Genomic DNA, 21,095 nt, shown 5'->3' on the forward strand with positions numbered 1-21,095 from the left:
TAACAGATTTCTTCTGTAACATCAAATTTTTAAATGCTTAAAGTATATAACGTGTGCTCTGAAGCACATATAGAAATAGGTCTGCAATAGAACACTAATAAACAAGCTACTGATGCATTATTTTTAAATCAATTCTATATCTTTGGGCTATGTAGGACTTTTTTTTTCTAAATGCAAATCCTTGGCAGTGATGCAGAGTCACTTCTTCCTCTTTGTGCATCCTCCTCCTCCCCCTCCCAGCCCTCCCTCCCCCACAAGGGTTCCTTGCTTTGGAGCTGTGTCTCCCTAGGCCTGGAGCCAGCCTGGATGAGTAAAACTTAGGGAGGGATCTGCTCAGTGACTGTGAGAAAGGAATGGCAAGCCAGCTTCTGGGACCTCCTGCCAGCTGCTCCTTAAAGCATTCACTGCCACAGGCTCTGGAAAAGTCATCTTGCCCCCGTTCTGCAGACAACAAAACTCTTGGGGAACCCTTCTGAAAGGGGCAAAGGGAGGGAGCAAAGTTAGAAAGGGCTCAACCACAGATGAGTGTAACTCAACACCAGAATGTTTAGCATGTTAGTGCTATTATTAGCATCAATATTTCAGAAAAAGCCCTAATGTGATCACATATTGCTGCACCACCTCAGAAGCATCCCAAAGTCTTCCCCATGATATCTGCCAGGCTTTCTGCAAGGGGGATGGTGCCTGCAGCAGCTCCATCTCCAAGAACATTCACTGATATGTTGATTGTTGAGCCCTGCTTTCAGCCCCTAAGGCAGGCTCCACTCAGGTCATGCTTCTTCTCTTGTTTTAAATTATTTTAACTATCACCATAACAGGGTAATGTTCTAATCCAGTCACTGGTTGGTACTTTCTGCTTCCTAAACTGACCTACCCTGGGAGAAAATTCTAATATTGGTCTTCAATAATTTCTTGAATCACTTTGTCAGCAAACCAGCACCATGTTGGGGTCTCTGGGGCAGACTGATCCCTTACACCCCTCCTTTGTTGTCTGTAAAGTTTAGCTTTACTTTGGACTCATATTTAATTAATTAAATATCTATACACCTTCAATCATACAATAAAGAAGATGATACCTATTGTTCCCAAGTATTCTGACTTAAATGAACAAATCCTCTAAAAACTGGCTGTTGATCTGTATGCAGGAAAAGATTAGACAGATTTGCTGGATTATTCATCACACCACTGCGTCCCTTTAATCCCAGATTTCACTCAAAGGAGGCAAATTTATCTGTCATGCTAAAAGCTAGAATCAAAATATTGAACTTGGTGAATGACTATCAGGACAAGGGGGACAGCAAACCCTGTCCCACTGAAGAATGTGCTGTGCTGAAGGATAGCACTACAGCAAGGACAGCTGAGCTTTTGTCCCTGGCCCTATGGCTGTGTCCCTGTCCTTATGGCTATGTTCCTGGCCCTATGGCTATGTCCCTGGCCCTACTGCTGTGTCCTGACCCTATGGCTGTGTCCCTGGCCCTATGGCTGAGTCCCTGGCCTTATGGTTATGTCCTGGCCCTATGGCTGTGTCCCTGGCCCTATGGCTGTGTCCCTGACCCTATTGCTGTGTCCCTTGCCCTATAGCTGTGTCCCTGGCCCTATGGCTGTGTCCCTGACCCTATTGCTGTGTCCCTGGCCCTATGGCTGTGTCCCTGACCCTATTGCTGTGTGTCTGGCCCTATGGCTGTGTGCCTGGATTCTGCTCCTGGTTCACTGATGACAAATAAAGGAAACTGTGCTTGGGAAGGGTAGGAGACTTTCTGGACCTACACCTTCACTGCTGAAGGATGGGTCTCTAAATCCTGCCTAGAGGTTGTCTGTATTTCAGAACACAATCTCACTAAATGTCAGCACCACATGGCAAACACCTGACTACCTATGGACAGACACATCTTTTTGCTTTTCAGGATAATGGCAACAGCTTTGCCATCCCCACCCATCTCTGTAAGGATCAGCATGGTCAGAAATTTTGCAGTGAAATGTATTTCCCAGTGTCACAACTTCCATACACACCAAGAGTACTCTTGTAAACAAAGCAGCATCATTTTCCATGAGTGGCAGGGTTATTGTGTTTTGCTGTTTGTTTGCTTCTGTGTTTTCCTTTTTTCAGAAAGAACAAGAGTTTCTGCAACTGACTTGGCATTAATGAGGTTCTAATTCTATTTATCCTGCTCTGCTAGTATTTCACACAATAGTGGTTTTCTGCCTTGGGAGGTCTGGGTCTTACACAGATAGAAAAAGATGATCTGAATCAATACAGATACAAATATACATATGTATCTGTGGTTTTAATGCATTGAAAATGAGCCACATATTTTATTATAAATCCTTTATTCATAGGGAAAAATTGGCTTTCCCATGTGTACCAGAAATGAATATTGATCAGATCATTCCAAAAACTAAAGCAAATCTGATTTTCTTCTGGGTCTAGGAAGCCAATAAAAGCATCTTAGAATTGCAGTGATGGGGGAAAGATAAATTGTGTGCTTCAAAACAAATATATTTTCAAACCAATTTAATACTCAAAGGATTTGAGAAAGAGGTAGGAGGAGCTTTTACTGCATGGCTCTCTTTACAAAGAATTTCTTCACAAACAGATAAAACTGCTATTTAGATGTAGGAAGTCACACATAAAGCATTATTAACTTCCATTTACAAGCAAATTAACTATTATAGCATAGCCTCAGAATACTATACTGGGTTTAAAGCTGAATTTGGCTGTCATTACAATAGATGGAGCCTAAAAGTCCTGGGTTTTTCTCTATTTTGAGCTTTGTTTTGCTCAGGCATCCCCTTACACAGCCTCTTCCCTGATTCCACGGAGTTCTCTGCTTCTGAGCTTGCAGCAGAATCCTCTTGTTCAACCCTACTTCTCCAGCACTGATTCCCAGATGGACATGGGGCAGAGCACAGCAGATCCCAGGTCCATGAGCTATTTACAGTTTCTTTAGCCCTTTCCAATGGGAACATGCTCCAAGATCCTTTCTTCAGGTTAGTTTCTTGATACAGCACATACACATTTGTCTTGTAGTTTGCAATATGAAACTGCACTATCTGGGATCTGAAACTGTGAAGATTCCACTTCCCAATAAAAACCCAATTTAGGCATTGATTTGTCACGTAAAATAGAAAAGTACAGTTTAGTGATGAGGATGAGAAAGTACAATGAATTTATGTAATTCACCTTGGCATGGAGAGACTGGTCAGCTCCCCGAGATTACTTGGCACTGGTAAATGCTTGCATATATCCTTGCCTTGCTAGCTGATTATATGTGACAGGAATTGTCTTGGGGAGTTACTACATAAGAAAGACTACTTAAAGTTTATTCATTTTAGTATAATGCTGACATTTCTAAATTAAAAACAGCCTGCTTCTTATTCTTGTGGTGGTGGGGAAGCTCAAAGGATCTCCAGTACAGAAAAGGTATTTTTACTTCATAACTCAGTGTTTCAAATCAGGAGGTGACTTTTCTAACCATAGTGCACTACAGCTACTGCTATTAATAATTCCTGGGTGCATCATGCACTGCATGCTGCAGAATCTCCTGGTGAAGTCTGATCTCACTGCCCTAGCACTCACAAGCCCTGTTCTTGCACTCATGAAGATTTAATGAGAAAATAAAGATTCTTTAAAGAAATACAGCTTATGCTGAGTACTGAATACTTAATTCAAGTCTAACTAGTGTATTAGCCCAACAACAGCGTAGGTGCCTTTTTCAAAATTGGTTTTATGCCCCTTCCAAGAGTATTTTAAACCCCAACACTTATGACACTTATTAAGAATGCAACTTAACTTTCACAGAAACTGCAGTTCAATTATTAATAATGGACTGCTTCGTTTGCAGGTCAGGTGCTACTGCTAAGGCCCAGAATTTGGTTCCCAGGATGCTTCCCCTGCCAGCACTGCATTAAGGGCCAGCACAGGGATGCCATGCTGGGTGCAGGCGGGACAGTCTCCTCTGCAGTGCCTGCCACTGCTCTGCCCTGACACCAGGGACACACCAGGGACACCCCAGGGACACCCCAGGGCTTCCCCAGAGCCCTGCTGGGCCACAGAGCCACTCCCAGGGGCAGATGGGGCAGCAGGAGAAGAATTGTGGGGTTTCTGCAATGTCTCCAGGGCATTTGTAGCTATAGAGGCAGAAGCTCAAAAATAGGAAAGGGAGAACAAAAAACCCCTGCCAGTGTCATACTAGAGGCAAGTTCTCACTAAGAAAATGTTATAATCCATTTACTTGGTTGTATCTGGCTTTTAAGAAAGCTTCTGAAGAATGCTGTGTGCAAAGATGTTTTCATGGAAAACAACTGTTCCAGGACATCAAGTGGTAATCAACTCCTAATCTAAATATGCAGATACATCTCAAGTTTAAAACTATTCCAAACTCTCCTTTCTGAAATCACCATCAACTATCCTTTCTGTGCCAATTCTATCTGCCAATTCTGTCCTGCTTTTCTGTAGAAAGAGCTTCATCTGCACTATTTGGTCAGAACAAATGTCATAAATACTGCTTAGTAGCTTCCACATTGTCAAGAGCTATTAAAAAATATGAAAGATACCCCACTTCCTCTCACAGGCCAGATAAAGAAATATATTACCATGCAACATTTTGGATAGAAGTAATTAGGAGTATCATGTCTAAAAGGGATAATTAAAAGGAAAATAATAAAAAATTTAAAAGAATCCTGATTTAAACCTTGGCAGTTCCCATCTGACAAACTGTTTAGAGAAAACATCTATATCAGCTTGCATTAATGCTGATTAAGTTTTATAGTCATTCTATTAGAGGTGACAAAAATACACCTTTACAAGTAAAGGGGACAGATTTCAGCTCTTATGTGATAAAAGCTGCCTAACTAATCTAATACTTCTATAATTTCCAGGGACAGTGCTTTAATGCTGCACATTGCTTGCCTTCTAAAATATGACCAGGTTCCTGCTGATGCAAGTGATACAGGCACAGCCTCCAGAGCATTTTGGCAATTTTACCTCATAGTTAAAGTACACAACAGTCCAATTTTGTTAACTCAGCTTCATCCCCTCTAAGACCAATTTCTGTCATCTTCTACACTAGATTCAGAGCAGTGTTTATTCTCCACAGCACACATCATCTCCAGGAGCACAGCAATCAGTGCAAGCAAGTCCTCTTGCACATTCTCCTGGAACATCTGAAAACCGCTGCTTAAAAAGGGCTCAATGGAATTAGCAAAAAACAATATTCTCCTTCAAGAAACATAGAGTGCCAAGAGAAGAGAAAACTGTCAAGGCTACACAGGTTAAAATAACCCAAAGCAATCATCCTTACTTGTGCAGGGTTTGAGAGGGCCGGTCATTTTTCTCCAGTTGTCCATAGCAGCTCGTTCTTGCTTCAGGAATGAAGGAGTACTTTTCCAGCATGGCTGATGCAGCAGTGGCAATAACCCCGAGGCCATCCCGTACCCGAGCTTCTAAACTGTAGTCCCACTCATCATAAGCTGCTGAAATGAGTCCTGAAGGAAACTCCTTGGGAGTGATTTCTGTGTTACCACTAACCAGGCTGGGAACTATCCAAAAGAAATCATAGCCAGTAAGGCCCAGGGACCGAGCCTCATCCAGGATGTAGACAGCTTCATCCTTGGAACAATACAGCAGGATGACAGATGAATGGATTTTCTTCAGCTGAATTTGGGTCTTGGCATCTCCAAAGGCAGTATCGAGTATGATGACGTTCTGCATGTCCCAGCCCACAAAGCTGTTTTCCACGGTGGTCTTGATGACATTGATGAAATCTCGATATCCAGGGAAAGTGGTGGTCACCAGAGAGAACACGTGCCAGTCATAATCCTGCATGATCTTCAGCATGATAATGGCTTCTTGCTGGATGGAAGCCCCAAACTGGAAGAACGTGGACATGACATCCTAGAATACCAAACACAGCAAAAGATTAGTAACCTGGTACAACTCCAAAGGGAACAGAATTCTTCTCTAATCCTTTTGCTTTCTGTTCTACCAGAGCTGCCAAACTTCCATTGCATTCCAGTATTTCTGTGGTTTATCATTTTCAGATCACCAGCAAGCAACACTGATTATAGGTACTTACAGCTAAGTGGAAAATTTGCCAAAAAATAACAAACCAATATTTACATAGGAGATTTCCAAGTGCTGGATCACAACTCAAATCAGTAGCTCCTGAGGAAGCCCCCTGGGGACAGCCACCCACAGTTAAACAACTCTCCAGCAGGAAGTTTTACATTCCTGTAAATGCATGAATGCAACCAAACAAACTCACACCAATTTGTAGCTACAATGAAAATAAACTGCAATGCACAGGTTGTACAGATGCCAGAGGAGTTCTGTACTTCCAGACATAATGTCTGAGGGGGACTTCCTTTCCAAGGTTCACTAGACTTGGTGGAAGCTTTTAGACTTTGCAGAAGTAGATTTTCAGTCTCCAGAGACTGAGTTCACTACTGGTCCTGCTCCATTCAGAGCACACAGCCCATTGATGCCTGATAGAGAATTAACAGGATGGGACTCCAAGGACAACCAGCAATCTGTCAGTGTCCTCATTAAAGGACTTAAATGGAAATAACTTCAAACAATGGCCTCAGAGGCTGGAATTGCCTGTAATGTTGCCCAACAGATTTGTTTCTAATATGTTTCTAATATTTGTCCTATGATTTACAGAATTCATAAATTTTATACAGCATAAGGTCAGGTGCTGCTTATTTTATCAGTAACAGGCAGCATAATTAATTTTGTTGACAATAAATATCCAAACACTTTCAATGGACTATTTTTACTAAGTTGCTGTGAGATGTAAATCTATTTTTTAATTTTACATTCTGCATTTACATACAATAATTAGAGTGCCAAAACTATACATGAGAAGCTATATAATTCTTTATTTTTATTCTACTTCAGCAGTTATTCTTGACCAGTAGAGGCAACTTATTTACATCATTTTCAGACACAGAAAGCATGAACTCCTGGTGAAACAAAAGCTTATAATTTAAAAATAAGATATGAATCATTCAAGATTTCTTATGCAGGCTTCTGAAAGAAGACACATACTGTGCTTTTAATTTAAATTTAAAGAGTTTTATGATCATGGTCACAAACTGCTATCCTATTTTACACTTGCAGGGAACAGAAACAGATTAATTGATTTGAGTTTCATGGCAGGGTGGTGTTAAACATACAAATATTAGTGAGAATGATAGCTCAGCTCTGCAAGCTCTGCAAATCTATTCCAGGAAAACAGTCTGTACTTTTTTTAATAGAAGATGAGGAGTGTTATTACTTTCCAAGTGTTAAGAAGCTGACACCAGGATTTTATATAGCTTGACAGCAATAAAAGTCTTACAACTTGTGTCAGACCCAGAAGACTGATATTGAAGGTATAAAAAACACACTGCTGGTGGTAATGAAATCATCTGCCATGGCTTCTTTGGCACCTCAGTGATGACATTCTGAATGCCAGAGACAGATTTGAAATGTTTAGGGCTAATTACAAATGTTATAAAATATGTTTTGGAGAAGAATCAAATAAGGAATATTTGATTGCTGAATTCTTCTAGGAGCTGTTTCCTGGTGACCTACACTAGATACTTAAAAACCAGCAAACAAAATTTCATATGGGGACTCTCACAGCTAAAGGAACCCAGCACACAGAACAGCTGCTCAGAGTCAGCATTTAGTTATTCAATTACTGATTTACTACTACAAAGTGAAGTAGATATCAGAGACAGTGCTTTGAACCCAACTTCACTGCAGCTCCTAACCGAGCATAAAAAATATTGTAACGCAAAACCAATCACTTCAGTTTTCTTCTCCAGCTCTTATCTTGTTTTCCATTTATTATTATGCTAAATTACAGTAAAAAGTAAAATAATTTACAGTAGATTAAGGAGTAATCCACCATATCCTTTCACTCTTCCCCATTTCTATATGTGTTTTATAGCAATGGAATAATTCTTTCAAACAGTACATACACCTTGGTCTTTGTGCATCACAAGAAACTTCTCCAATGAGGCAACTGAAGTATTTGAGGGGGAAAAAAAAAAATCACATGGACATTTTCAAGTGTGACCTTTCTAACTAGTAAATACAGATTTTTAACCTAGAGCAGTCCTTGGCATCTTCCCTTGGCAATTAGGAACAGTCTTGAGCACAATGCTCTGTGTCACCACTGCAGCAAGCTGACAACAAAACAGAAGTAATAAAAGTAAATCCTTTCCTCTTGTAAATATTGTGTTAGAAAAACAGTTTATGAAAGGAGTTCTAGACATTTTTGTAAAGGTCACACCCATATTACAAGAACCCATTTCCTATAACTGTGATTGCAAAGGCTAGTCAAAATCAGGCAATCGTGATCAATTTGTGATTAAAATGCTGATAAAACCTGTAATTATACAGTGAAAAGAAATTTGGGTTGAGGAAGAATGGAGACATGAACATCACAAGTGAGATTCTCATCTGAAAAAATTCCATGTAACTGCACTGACTTCACTAAATGCTTTTATAGAGCTGAAGATCTGACTGGGTATTTACAATGCATTTGAAACAGATGGAAGATTACAAGGAAATTGCAGCCTTAGGAACTTCAGCAGATACTTAAATGACTATAAGGGGAATATTCAAGGACGTATCTATTAAACTAGGGGAGAGAAGGGTGAAATTTAGTGCAGAAATAGCAAATAAATAAATAAAACTTTAATAGATTCAACTATTGTATTCTTAAATATCCATAGAGCTTTTCATTTTGGGAGGTTTTAAGCTTCATATTCTTTTCAAAAAGCATTATTATTCCTCTGCTTTATACAGACTTAAATTCCATATGTGTAATAAAATACTAAGTTCCAATTTTCTATATTCAAATGCAAACTAGAGTGATGTTTGTAAAAAGCCAAAATTATTCGGTTATTTTCATTTAACTGTCATCTTGTCATGTACTGAGACATCCATCTAAATCATTACTGAAGTAGGAATACAGATGTAATATCAGAGGTGATTTGAATGCACATCAGAATTTTTTTTCATTTCTCAACGTCACCAACTATTGAGATTAGTGGTGGAGGTTGCAAAGAAGGAATACAATTTATCCAGGGCAAGAAAATTTTTACAGAGGATTTTCTCAGATAAATCTCAAAGCATGACAATCCCAAGATGTTACACTTGGTATGAGTAAAAATTTAGTTGGAAGAAATAGTTTTCTCTTCCAGGTTCTTAGTTAGATTTCACCAAATTCATGTGAACAGAAAATAGCAATGAAAAGAGAAGGTAAAGACTAAATGAAAACTTTTTGGTTTTTTCTGTCTTGCACAGGAGTGTACAGTTTACAGCAAAACATCTCCCCATATGTTTCACAGCAGAAGGAAGTAATCCTTCAATTTTCTTCTTGCTTAACGTTATTCCTGAACTCTGTATGAGACAAAGTTCTGTCCTTGCAGAAGGGCACTTCAGCATTCCCAATTGTGCACAAAGCAGCCCAGCTCTCCCTGCTGCTGTCCTTTCATAGATTAATATATTAGAGTAAGTTATTATTAATTAGTGCACCAAGTCTATAAATCTGTCAATGGTGTCAGAATTGTACATTTAGCTTTCCAATTCCAGAAAATTACGGGAATATTTCTCTGGAAATCTCATCCTCAGCTATTTTCATGACATCTTGGTTTCCCAGCTCTGGCTTTTCCAGGAGCTCAGCAGGGACCCCCCAGCTGCTGTACCAGCTGAGGTAAGCCCTGCTGGCACTTTGTGCCTGCCAGGGAAAAGGCTCCAGGAGCTGCTCAGTGAGGAAAGAAATATTTGCTATCCAAACTAGTGCAGCTTTTGTTAAATGAAAATTAAACTCTATACCAGAACAAAACTGGGGTTAACACTCAACCAAATCAATTTTCCACTCCACAGACACAGTGAGGGACAGTCACTTCAGTGGGAAGACAATATTTTGACAGTAAGGAAAAAGCAATATGAAAGAGAGCTTAAAAAGCAATCCAGAGGATGATTTTATTCAAATAGCAACAAGATTATCATGACAGGACTACAAGTAGGACTTCAAAGTTATCTTAATTGCTTCATTCTTACTCTCTTTCACAGACATCAGCAAAAATAATTTTTCTCTGATTTTACACATTCCATTCTCATAAAGATTTATAGTGTGTGGTGCCAGGTCTCCATACACAGTGCAAGCTGTTCCCTGTTTAATGAAATATAGTAATTTGTCATTTCTATGAAGACTGCAAAAAACAAAAGCCAGAGGTTAGTCATGATTTCAACTGAATAATTCAGCTTCACATCAAAAATATACTGAATAAAATTATTTGTGCTGATCTCAAAGGTAGGTAACTCAGTACTATTTTTCTTGGGTTAGCTGAAGTGGTGCATGGATTCCCTGGTAAACATGAAGAGAATTGCATTTCTGTGCCATGAATATCCAGGCCCCAGCCACAGGATTTTCCTTTGTGGAAGGGCACAGACCCATGCCAAACTTTCAGTAAATGCAAGCACTGAAGTGGAAGAGCTGAAAGGAAAACCTTTCCTCCAAGACACCCTGCATATTTTTGAATTCTTAAGTTATTAAATTCCGCCTCTATTCATTAAGAGATAGAGCATGTAATTCCCAACACAAACAGCTCACTGAGGTGCCCAGGGATAAAACTCCTCCATTATCACCATGGGAGCAATTTGAGAGAGATTATACAAAAATTTGTACTTTCATTCAAAGCATAGCAACATGTGAGGGTGGAAATAATTTACTCATTCTTACAAAAAGCAGAAAATACTTGTTTCCCAAGGACCTGACACCACTCTGGCCTCACACATGGTGAAATCAGAGCCAGAAAAAGGGTGGAAATTTTCTTACTCTGTAATTTAACTGGTGCAAATACACAGCCACAGAATGTATAAAGGTCAACTAAAAGGACAAACCGAGGCCTTATTTTTTATTTTAGAAGTTTGCTCTAGGAGAGGATCACTGAAGTTAGAAAAGGGCAGTAGAAAGCAAAGGAATACATTATGGCTTTCCAACATCTCACATGTCCCCTTTTATTATTTCACGGAATAAATATCAGAGAAACATGATTTCAAAAGGTTAGCACTGGCTTAATCAAGCATGTTCTTTCCCATTTCCAGAGGGAGTCTGCAGAAATTTATTTCACAAAGACTTCTGTATTTTTAGGTCATGGCTTCATCCTATGAATTTTGCTAGCTAACAGGTTTTGTGGGTTTCTTTTTCCTTTTTAATATATCCATTTAATATTATACTACCTATTTGGTTTATCTAGGCCTGTTACAAGGGCTGAAGTTTGTCACTTTGGGGGTTTTTTTGTACCAGAACAGCAAATAAACAAAGAGAAAGGAATGAGAACAGGGTTTCTAAAGATCATTGCAAGTCATCTGGGTTTGATAGTTTATATTTTCAAATAATAGAGTGTCACATCTAATGAAAGTATATGATTACAGAGAAATAACCTAATTATGGAAGATGACTAGTTTTGCACAGAGTTCATGAGCCATTCCTGGGATGGAGCTCACTCAACATCTGGGTTTTTAACACATCTGGGTTTTCTTTCTCAGATTGTTCAAACACTGGAAATTATGGTGGCTTAGTGTGAGCTCCTGATCAACCAGGACAGACAGGTGAAAAATGCTTTCAAAGGCTGAAATGAGCCAGCAAGCCTTTGACCAGGCAATAAAATCCCCAAAAGATTCACATGAATCAGTAGGGATTTTGGGTTGGCCATTTGATGGACAGTTTATTAGCAAGATGCCTCCTTTCTAGATAAACTTTAGTTTACACAGTTACAGAAATGTTTTACACTGTGAACATTTCAATGAGGAGGGGCAAAATTGTGGGTCTACATGACAGTAATATGAAGCTGCTTTGCCATTTGGATAAGTAACAGCTATTGTGCAGCTTTTGGGTAAAAAAAATCCCAATGTAAGAAATAGAATACTGATGCCTCAAAGAATAAAAGGGAGAATAAAAAGTATTTTTAAAAAATCCATGCTGGTAATGTGGTTCCATAGATCAACATTATCCTAAAAACCTTACCTTTATGGGGTTTGTATGCAAGTTTCATTTCTTGTATTTCAGTCAGAAAATAAATATTGAAAAATGTGTTTGACCTAATATAGTGGGTAGCTAGGAGGACAGATTACAGCTGAGTGTCATTTCCCTTATGCCCCCTGCCATGACTGCAGATAAATGCTTTGCCATTTTTTAATTTAGATTTTTTTCATTATTTGTATAAGGAGCATCCTTCTGCTTTATGCATGTAATTAGTTATCACTAAACTGATGTAATAGTCTCTTGAAGAGCCCAAGCAGACCTAATTTTCCAAAGGAAAATTACTTTAAATGAGCCACAGAGCACATCTTTCACTAAAGGAACACCTGAGTTCACCTGGAGAGCTCTTGAGTCTGTCCTTCCAGTGAAACCACTTCAAGCAGTTGTCATGAATGATGGGAGAGCAATCAGGAAAATTAAGGACTTTCCAAAGACAGGAAAAGCAATTGCTGTGAAGTTACTCCAGTAATACTGCTGACAGTAACTGGCTTTCTGCTATGTGGGAACCTTCATCTGCCAACAATTCACATCTGAGACACCAAAACGAAATTTTGGTGAGAGCATTAGGAAAAAAAATGGGGTCCTGTTCCTGCTCTCCCCATGGCAACATGAGGAAGTTTACAGCACAGGGACAGTGACTGGTTCTGTACAGGTTACCTACTTGGCTGAGAAAAAGAAACAATGGAATTATGCAACCCAACCCCAAATTATGATTTTACTACAAAACTATCAAAATACACTTGTTGGAAGGTAGAAAGCCTAGCTGCATTTTGAGACACAAAAAGCATTTTTCAGCCTCACAGAAGGCTATTCATCAGGTATCAGAATAAAAAGCATTAAGAGAGCATCAGTGAGCTTGTGAATTAGCCCAGTCAAAGGCCAAGACTCATGAAATCCAGCAGGGATACACACAGGCACTTTAAGAAAGGAAAAGTCTAGGTAACTTGCCTCACCTAGTCCTTGTAACTCACATAATTCTTCTCTTGAAATAAAATACCATAAAGATCTAGGATGTATGAAAGATACCAACCAAACAAGCCAGCCAGATCTCTGGCAAATAAATACAAATCTCTGTATAGAGACTGTCCATCCCCACTATGTCTCATATTCCACTGGGGCTTTATTTACCAATGTGCCCTTTCTTTCATATCAGTATTGACACAGTCTGCCTTTTACTAACAAAACAACATTCTGGGCTATGGGGAATACCTCACCTTCTTCCAGTTGCTGTGACTGGGGAGAATTACTTTACTTAGCAAATCAATTAGTTCATTCACTTTGAACCACATCTGTTCCCATAAGGCCATCACAGGTGAGCTTCTCTTGATTCATGGGCACTTTGGGGAACTTAAATGGATATAAAAGCAAATTTAGGTTAAGTGAGTTGCATTATTTCTTGGAGCAGGCAGCTAGGTCTAATAATTATTCTCCAAAACAATCCTGTTGTTAATGGCTATGCTTCCCGAAATAAGCTTTGTACATGGAGTTTAACCAGTTTCAAAATGAATCCCAGAGAGCCAAGTTTTGGTACAATCAGATGGCTCTCAGACACAAAGGAAGATTCTAAAACTTCCAAGCAACTCCAAAAAGAAGGAAATGAAAAAATAGTGCTTTATCTTTCTCTTTAAATAAAAAGTGAAGCTTGCTGGTTCCTATTTTTAAGATTTTCAGTAAATAAAATTTTATTGTAATAGTTAAGGCTTACATACTTTACTGCCCTAAAGGATTATACCATAACTCTTTAAAAAGCACAGTACTCACATTTTGTCTGATTAACAGCCATTTACAGCACCAGCTAATTCATTTTCTTTCCAGAATCAGTCACCCATATTGACTTCACTCACAGCCATAAGTTTAAACAGGCACACAAGTTACTGTGAGCCTTCTACAGAATATAGAGTCCAATTTACTTGACAACTTCTTGGGTATCTGCTAAATTAAAATACGTAGTGGTAATATTTTAGCTAAGTAAAATTTGATGTGTTTGTATTACTATTGCTATGCAATCAAAAAGTATAAGTAGTCTGAACAGCTTATGGAAACTTTGAAGAATCAATGCTATGCAATGATTCCTCCTTGGAACAATTTTAATTCCAGGTATTTAGTATGCAACACACTAAGCATTTTGCATAATTATATGACTTTAAAATGTCATTTTCATATGTATTGTATACCCCAACCTATAAGAAAAGTTGCTTAGAACAAGGATTTAGGGTGGTTGAGGACAAATACAATTCTCTGTTCAAATTTCTTCTCTAGTACAAGTATAGCACAAGAAAATCCTGCAATATTAAATCACTTACAGCTCACACATCAACAAAATTTACAAAAATTTACAGCTTTTGCCATTAGGAGTTTTTAAAATAACATCATCCAATCATTAATCCTGCAAACAGACTCAAAACCTTACACACCCACAATTACACTAAAATATACTACGGGCAAGAATTCAGCATTAAATCCAAAATCAGTAACAATTTAATCCTTCCAACAAGTATGTATTGCACATGTGCATAAATGTCATACACCACAAAGAAAGATAAGCATAACTGAATATCAATAAAAATGCCTTGAGACATCATCTTATCTGAAAACATTTGGCCTCAACTGAATGCTAAAACACTTCTCACTTGTGTTGAGGATGAGAAGCCAGAAAACCATTAACTAAGTCATTTCCATACATCTCCACTTAACAAGTAAAAACGAAGGTAACAAACAACCTCCTCCTCCACCCCCTTCCACCAAATGGTGAGTATAAAACATTAGGCAAGTAAAAGAAATATAAAGCCAATTTAATTTTCTACCCTGTGTTTGTAACTATGTGCTTTTCCTTGGTGAGCCAGAAGTCTTGGACCAGCACCTCTGTGAACCTGCTTCAGCAGCATTGGATCAAAAAGAAACCCAACAGCTGAGACAAGCTGGGCAGGGCAGACAGACAGATGGGAAGGGAATGTTTTAAGAGGAAGGCTGAGCAGAGTTCAAGGGAGCCAGTCCAAGCAGCTTTCCATGGCAACAGAGATTTGTAGGATAAATTTAAGTATCAGAGGAAGATAAGAGATTGCAGACTCTTGATCTCTTCATGAAGACAGGCATTTTGGTTCCCCAGGTAGTCTGGGTGCTAAACAAGGAGAGGTGCAAACCTGACTCACTTGCCTTGGGAAAGCAAAGTGACAAAACCCTTGTAACTCACCCAAAGCACATATACTGCTTTTAAATTCTTCTCGGAGGAAGTGTTTCACAATGCTCAGAATGGCTCTGCTCTGAGGTACAATCAGCAGATCTGAAGAAGGGACTGTACTCAGGGGAAACTCCATTTATGCTTATCCTTTATATTCTCCTCTTCAGGCACCATCTTCGGCCTCTGGGCAAAACTGCAGCTGCTCTTGTGTTATGCTAATAGATATTACACGCTTTCTCAGAGAGAGGCATCAGCCTATCAATCTAGAAATTAATTTCCTTTTCCACTCTACATTTAAGAGCAGCAGGGCAGAAGCAAGTTCAGTTACAGAATTTCTGATATGTGATCTAAATCCACACTGACATATCATCCTGGCTCAAGAGGAGAGGGTGACTAACTGCTTATCCTAGAATTAATCCTACTGATAAGAAGGTAGCACAAAATACACCAACAATGAGCAGTATTTCACTGGTACTCACTGAGAGCCTTGGAACAATCACAAAACAAACCACATTTGTGTAAGAGCAGTTGCAAGGGCTCCAAAGCTCAGAGTTACTGCATCCACAGCAGAAGGAACACAGGAACACAGGCAGGCTGTGGAATTCAGCTGCAGGCAGATCCAACAGTTTTCCCCATCCCTGTGCAATCCATAAGCACATTGCATTCTGTGATGGAGGGTGAGGTAACAGAACAGAAATGTGCAGACAAAAACTAATACACCAACATTTTCTGACTCTACCCACACTGCTCCACACATTTGACTTTAATCTACATTTTCTTTTTGGCATTCTGTTTAAGGATGCACCAACTTATTTGGTTGCAAGAATATCACACATCAAGAGATTTGCCAAGCATTATTCCCATAAGCAAATAATACTCCAGGCAGAAAAGCTTTACAACATATATTCAAATTACTGAGACTTTACACGGGCAGTAAAACTATTTCTTCTGTGAAATAGCTTAGCTTGTTATTTTTCCTTAGTTATTCAGAGGCAAAATATCTTTAAGCATGGCTCTGATTTACAGTAAATATCAGAGAGAAAACATAACATCAAGAAAGGAAATGTTCAAAATACTATTTATCTCCTTACAAGGCACAGTAATTCTTTCTAGAAATTATTACAGATTTAACAGTCATACCACACACCGTAAATGCTGCAGTGCTACAGCAAACTGAGTATCTCATTTTTGGCTATAAAAAAAATGTTTCTACAATATGAAGAGAACTGAAGACATCTTACTTAACCTGCCCAATATCTTTGAAGAGAGAAACATCGTAATTCCTGTACTGAATACAAATAAGTAACAAAATTTATTATATGGATTGATGGTTTTTAAGGACAGAAATTTTTAGTTGCATTTGACAACACAAAGCATGCAGCATTTTCCTGGGTAGGTAGAACACCAAAAAAATAAATTACTTCCATGGATTCCTATGAAAATATGAAATTTTAATCTGAGTTTTTCTAACCTAGGTATGAAACAAAAAAGATTTGAAGCTAATCTTAGTATGTGTAACAACAGTTGGATTTTTTTCAAGTATCCATTGTGCAATTAAATTGCAAATGCCATCACATCTAAGTTCAGTGGGAGCTCAGCATGCTCAAAAGTCTTCAGGGGTGGGTTTGCTTAAGCAGAAAGGAGCATCTGCACAAATGTAAGAATTCATCCATGCCTGGTTTATTTTTGCTACTCTGTGTGTCCTCAGAAAAGAGTTTCATGCTCAGTTAACTGAAATAGTTCCTCTACAAACATAAAGTGGGAGCTCTTGTTCCTTTTCATTAACAGAACAAAGGCATTTAGATGCCAATCCTTTGTGTTCCTTTAAAAAAAACCCCTTTGTGTGGGATGAGTAACAAACAAAACACCTGTTCTTACAAGTTGTTAAAAGCTTTCAGTTCCACACAAAAAGATGAGTAGTGGTTACAATTCCGGGACCTTATGTAACAAGGTTTGTTAAGGAAGTTGCAGTTCAGATCTCGGTGTAAGGGGCACACAGGAATGGGCTTCCCCTTAAACTGTTCCCTCTCGATTTGCCCCTGTGTCCCCCAGTGCCAGTAAAATTAAGTTTACAAAGCACAAAGACTGCTTTTCTTTTGCAGGTCCTTTAGAAATAACTTGAAAGCAGCATCCCAGCCATTTCCATCTGATACCTGATGTTCACAGCAGGTGTATTGTTTCACTATTGTTAAACATGTCATTAAGTAATTTAGGATTGATCTTCACAATTACTTACTGTGATGTACTATCAGAAAGGAAAAGATAAAAGCTATGACCTGATTCCTTGCAATATATTGCAGTATATTGCACAAGAGCTCCAGAAATACAGGTGAAATGTGGAAGATCAGGGGAAGACTTCACTGCACAGCTCTCACTGGGCAGTTCTGACCTTCCTCTCAATGACTCATAATTCTCTGTATATAAGCAATGTGATTTCTGGTTTGTCAGATAATACTATTTTATGTTACATTAACAGATAATTTTAAAAACCCAAATAATTAAGCTGTACCAAATCTCCACCTTTTCTCCAAGGAAGAGAGTCTTCTGAAGTAAGCAGGGATTGTTCTGTGTTCAGGGGCAGATACAACTCATATCAGGGAGAAAAGTGTTGATTTTTCAAATCTCTACTAAATAAGACAGTCTTTCTGCACAGTATGTATTGAAAATTGGGAAAGAAAACTGAGATATAAAATCTTTGCTTGACATGCTCCATTTCACAGAAAGTTGAATGGCTCAGCCCCGTGAAGTGCTTCAGGGGATGGGTACCTGGGTGATGCCATGAACCCTGCCATTCCTCCTGATCATGAACCCTGCCATTCCTCCTGATCATGAACCCTGCCATTCCTCCTGATCATGAACCCTGCCATTCCTCCTGATCATGAACCCTGCCATTCCTCCTGATCATGAACCCTGCCATTCCTCCTGATCATGAACCCTGCCATTCCTCCTGATCATGAGACCTGCCATTCCTCCTGATCATGAACCCTGCCATTCCTCCTGATCATGAACCCTGCCATTCCTCCTGATCATGAGACCTGCCATTCCTCCTGATCATGAACCCTGCCATTCCTCCTGATCATGAACCCTGCCATTCCTCCTGATCATGAACCCTGCCATTCCTCCTGATCATGAGACCTGCCATTCCTCCTGATCATGAACCTGCCATTCCCCCTGATGGAGAGACATTTGCTGCTGCATGGCAGCAGTCTGTCAGTCCATGGGAAACCTCAGAGAATGAAGCAGGAACGCTCATGTAGAGGAAAGCTCCCTTCTGATCCTGCCTCACCATGGGAGCGATGTGTTGCTAAAGATCAGGTCAGGAGCAGGGTACTCAGAACAAAAGCATCTCTATAAACCATGCACAGAACAAATGACCATGTTTATGTTACCAAACATGTGCTGCAGGGAGTGGGCCAACATCCCACAGCAGGGATCTCCTCTGCTCAGCTTGCCTGGCACAGACTGCAAAATCACTGGCAAGGAATTCAGAATCCCTGAGCTGTTCAAAGGATCTTGGATAACACGAGTGGAGGTGAGGAGCAAAATTCCACCCACGGGAAAGGGAGCAGCTCCCCATTTTGGGCCTGGACAAGAAGGGCAGGTGCTAGAAAGCTCCACAAGACAGAAGGAGTCAGGTGAGCTCCCATGCATCCCACAAGTTAAAATTTCATCTGGAATGCTCCCTCTAAAAGCCATTTCTGCTGACAGCTCAGCTATTTCCAACAAAACTTCCAGCATTTCCACTGTCCAGAGCTGGCCCAGAGCCAGAGACAAACATTCAGCATGTTGGAAATAGATGAACAGTGCAAAACAAATTAACTCCCTCATAGCATCAGCAAATATTTCCTTTCACTGTTTTTGGGTTATTATGAGCAAAAATTTGTAGAACCACTGGTTCTCAATAAAAATATTAAACATGAAATTTTTACCCAATTCTAAATGAAATACTTCCATTTGAAAACACAAACAGGAAGTCCTGTCATTGGAATTCGTGCTCTTTTTCAGAAAATATGGAAAAGCACAGAGCAGAAGTAATGCAATGTGACAGGTGACCGGGCACAAATCACAAACAGTTAAGGAATGCCATTTACAAAAGCCCATTTCTTCAAGTTAATCAGCCTTATTAATAAACAAATACTAAGAATAACATGATTTAAAATAAAATTAGTGAGGGCAAATAAAAGCTTAACTCCCTCAATTACAGCAATAATTGTCCATTATTCTCCATAATGTAGCTTAGCCAGCACTAAATGTCTGTTACATCAGACTGCATTTGTAAAATGACTGGATCATAAAATGGGATTTTCACAAAGCTCCATTTCAACAGCTCTCAGTTTCCAAGTTATAACAGGTTTCCTTTGTAATAAGGAGTGAGCCTTACAGTGAGACAGAATAATGTATATCCTTGTAAATCTTTCCTCCTGAAAGATTTACTTATCCCCAGGAATAGATGGAATAGTTTAGCACAAATCATCTCACCTTATGAAATGTCTTAAACACATCCATACAGAAATAGATTCTAACCTCTTTTAAGTGATGATAAGTGTGATCTAAAAGTGGGGTTTTTTTTTACTAAAAGTGTTTTTTTACTGCATATTAATGATAATGTGTTGCTATTCATGCCCATAATACAGGATACAACTTTAAAATACAGGATATAATTTGACTAAAATTATCTGAGTGTCTCAATTGATAACACAATTTGATTGTAGAATAAAAATTAAAACTGAAAAAACTGTAAATTCTATTGAAATCTGATAAAAAATTTAAGCCTATAAAATAAACTATATTCTACATACTAAATTCTACACTATATGTGTAGAATTATGTACAGTTAAAGGTCTCTGCACAGTTTCATCCCCCCTCCAGAAGATGAAAAAGCCCATTTTCCTTGTAATTTTTTGCCCAACCAATCTCATTAAGGAGTTAAATTTATTATGATACAGTCACTCCATAGAAACAAGACATGCTAACATTTTCTTGCTCACCATGAAAATATCAAACAGCTTGTGGTGATCATTTACAATATCCCATTTGTTTTTTCTTTGAAAAATTGTTATTTCTTACAACCTCACCTAAACCTCAGAGCACGAACAGATTTTATAAACTATTCATGAGCAAAATTCAACACAAAGCACAGAATTAGGTATAAATAAACATAACATAATTGAAGAAATATACAGCTGCTTGGGGCTACAGCAGAAATTAGCATATATGGAAAAGTATGGCCTCTCCATAAAGAAGGGCTCTAATTATTACTTGGAAATGAGACTACCAAATCAAAATGAGCTCTCACTGAGCAATGGTATTTGTACACACCTTGGTGCCTGTGGAAATTCAATGGATGCATAAGGGATATTCTCATCAATTCGTTCAGATCAATTGCAATACAACAAGGAGAGAAATTTGAGAATACAATGCTAAAAATGTCCTCGTTTTTAACACACAAGCAGAAGAGATACAAATTGGGCTTGATTGCTAACTTCACTATCTGGGAATTTGAGAGAGATTTGTCATCTCTTCAGTTCTGTTCAGAAAATTGCTAAATGCACACAGGTACATGATGAAGTCCATCCATCCTATGAATGAATATGAAGTAATTTCCCAACGTATTTAAACATTTCCACAGTTTCCTATCATGCTACACTCAGAACTCTTCTCACCCTCACCAAGACGTAGCTTCAACATTTAGGATGAATTCCTGCCAAAATCAGAAGAAACTAATGAATTAATTATTTCATCTTTGGTTTTCCTGGCCAGCATAAAGACATGACATTATCTTTCCACTTTTTGAACAGGCAGTCCCAAGTAATGCTGCTCCACTAGAAGACAACATAGCTCTCTGACCATCCCTTGTATTTCTCACTTGGCTG

At 38.8% G+C, this 21,095-nt stretch overlaps 1 protein-coding gene across 4 annotated transcripts in view; it reads right to left on the minus strand.

Annotated features, from left to right (window-relative positions):
- The window catches only part of GRIN2A (glutamate ionotropic receptor NMDA type subunit 2A), a 166,000-nt gene that overhangs the window by 67,738 nt on the left and 77,167 nt on the right, over positions 1-21,095 (minus strand). For all 4 annotated transcript variants that reach the window (XM_033073784.1, XM_033073783.1, XM_033073781.1 and 1 more), the window contains one exon: positions 5,301-5,893. In XM_033073784.1, coding sequence (XP_032929675.1) covers positions 5,301-5,893 — 593 coding nt within the window. The remainder of the gene's footprint in view (positions 1-5,300; positions 5,894-21,095) is intronic.

The sequence above is a fragment of the Catharus ustulatus genome, chromosome 16 (genome assembly GCF_009819885.2).
Source record: "Catharus ustulatus isolate bCatUst1 chromosome 16, bCatUst1.pri.v2, whole genome shotgun sequence".
Lineage (NCBI taxonomy): Eukaryota > Metazoa > Chordata > Aves > Passeriformes > Turdidae > Catharus > Catharus ustulatus.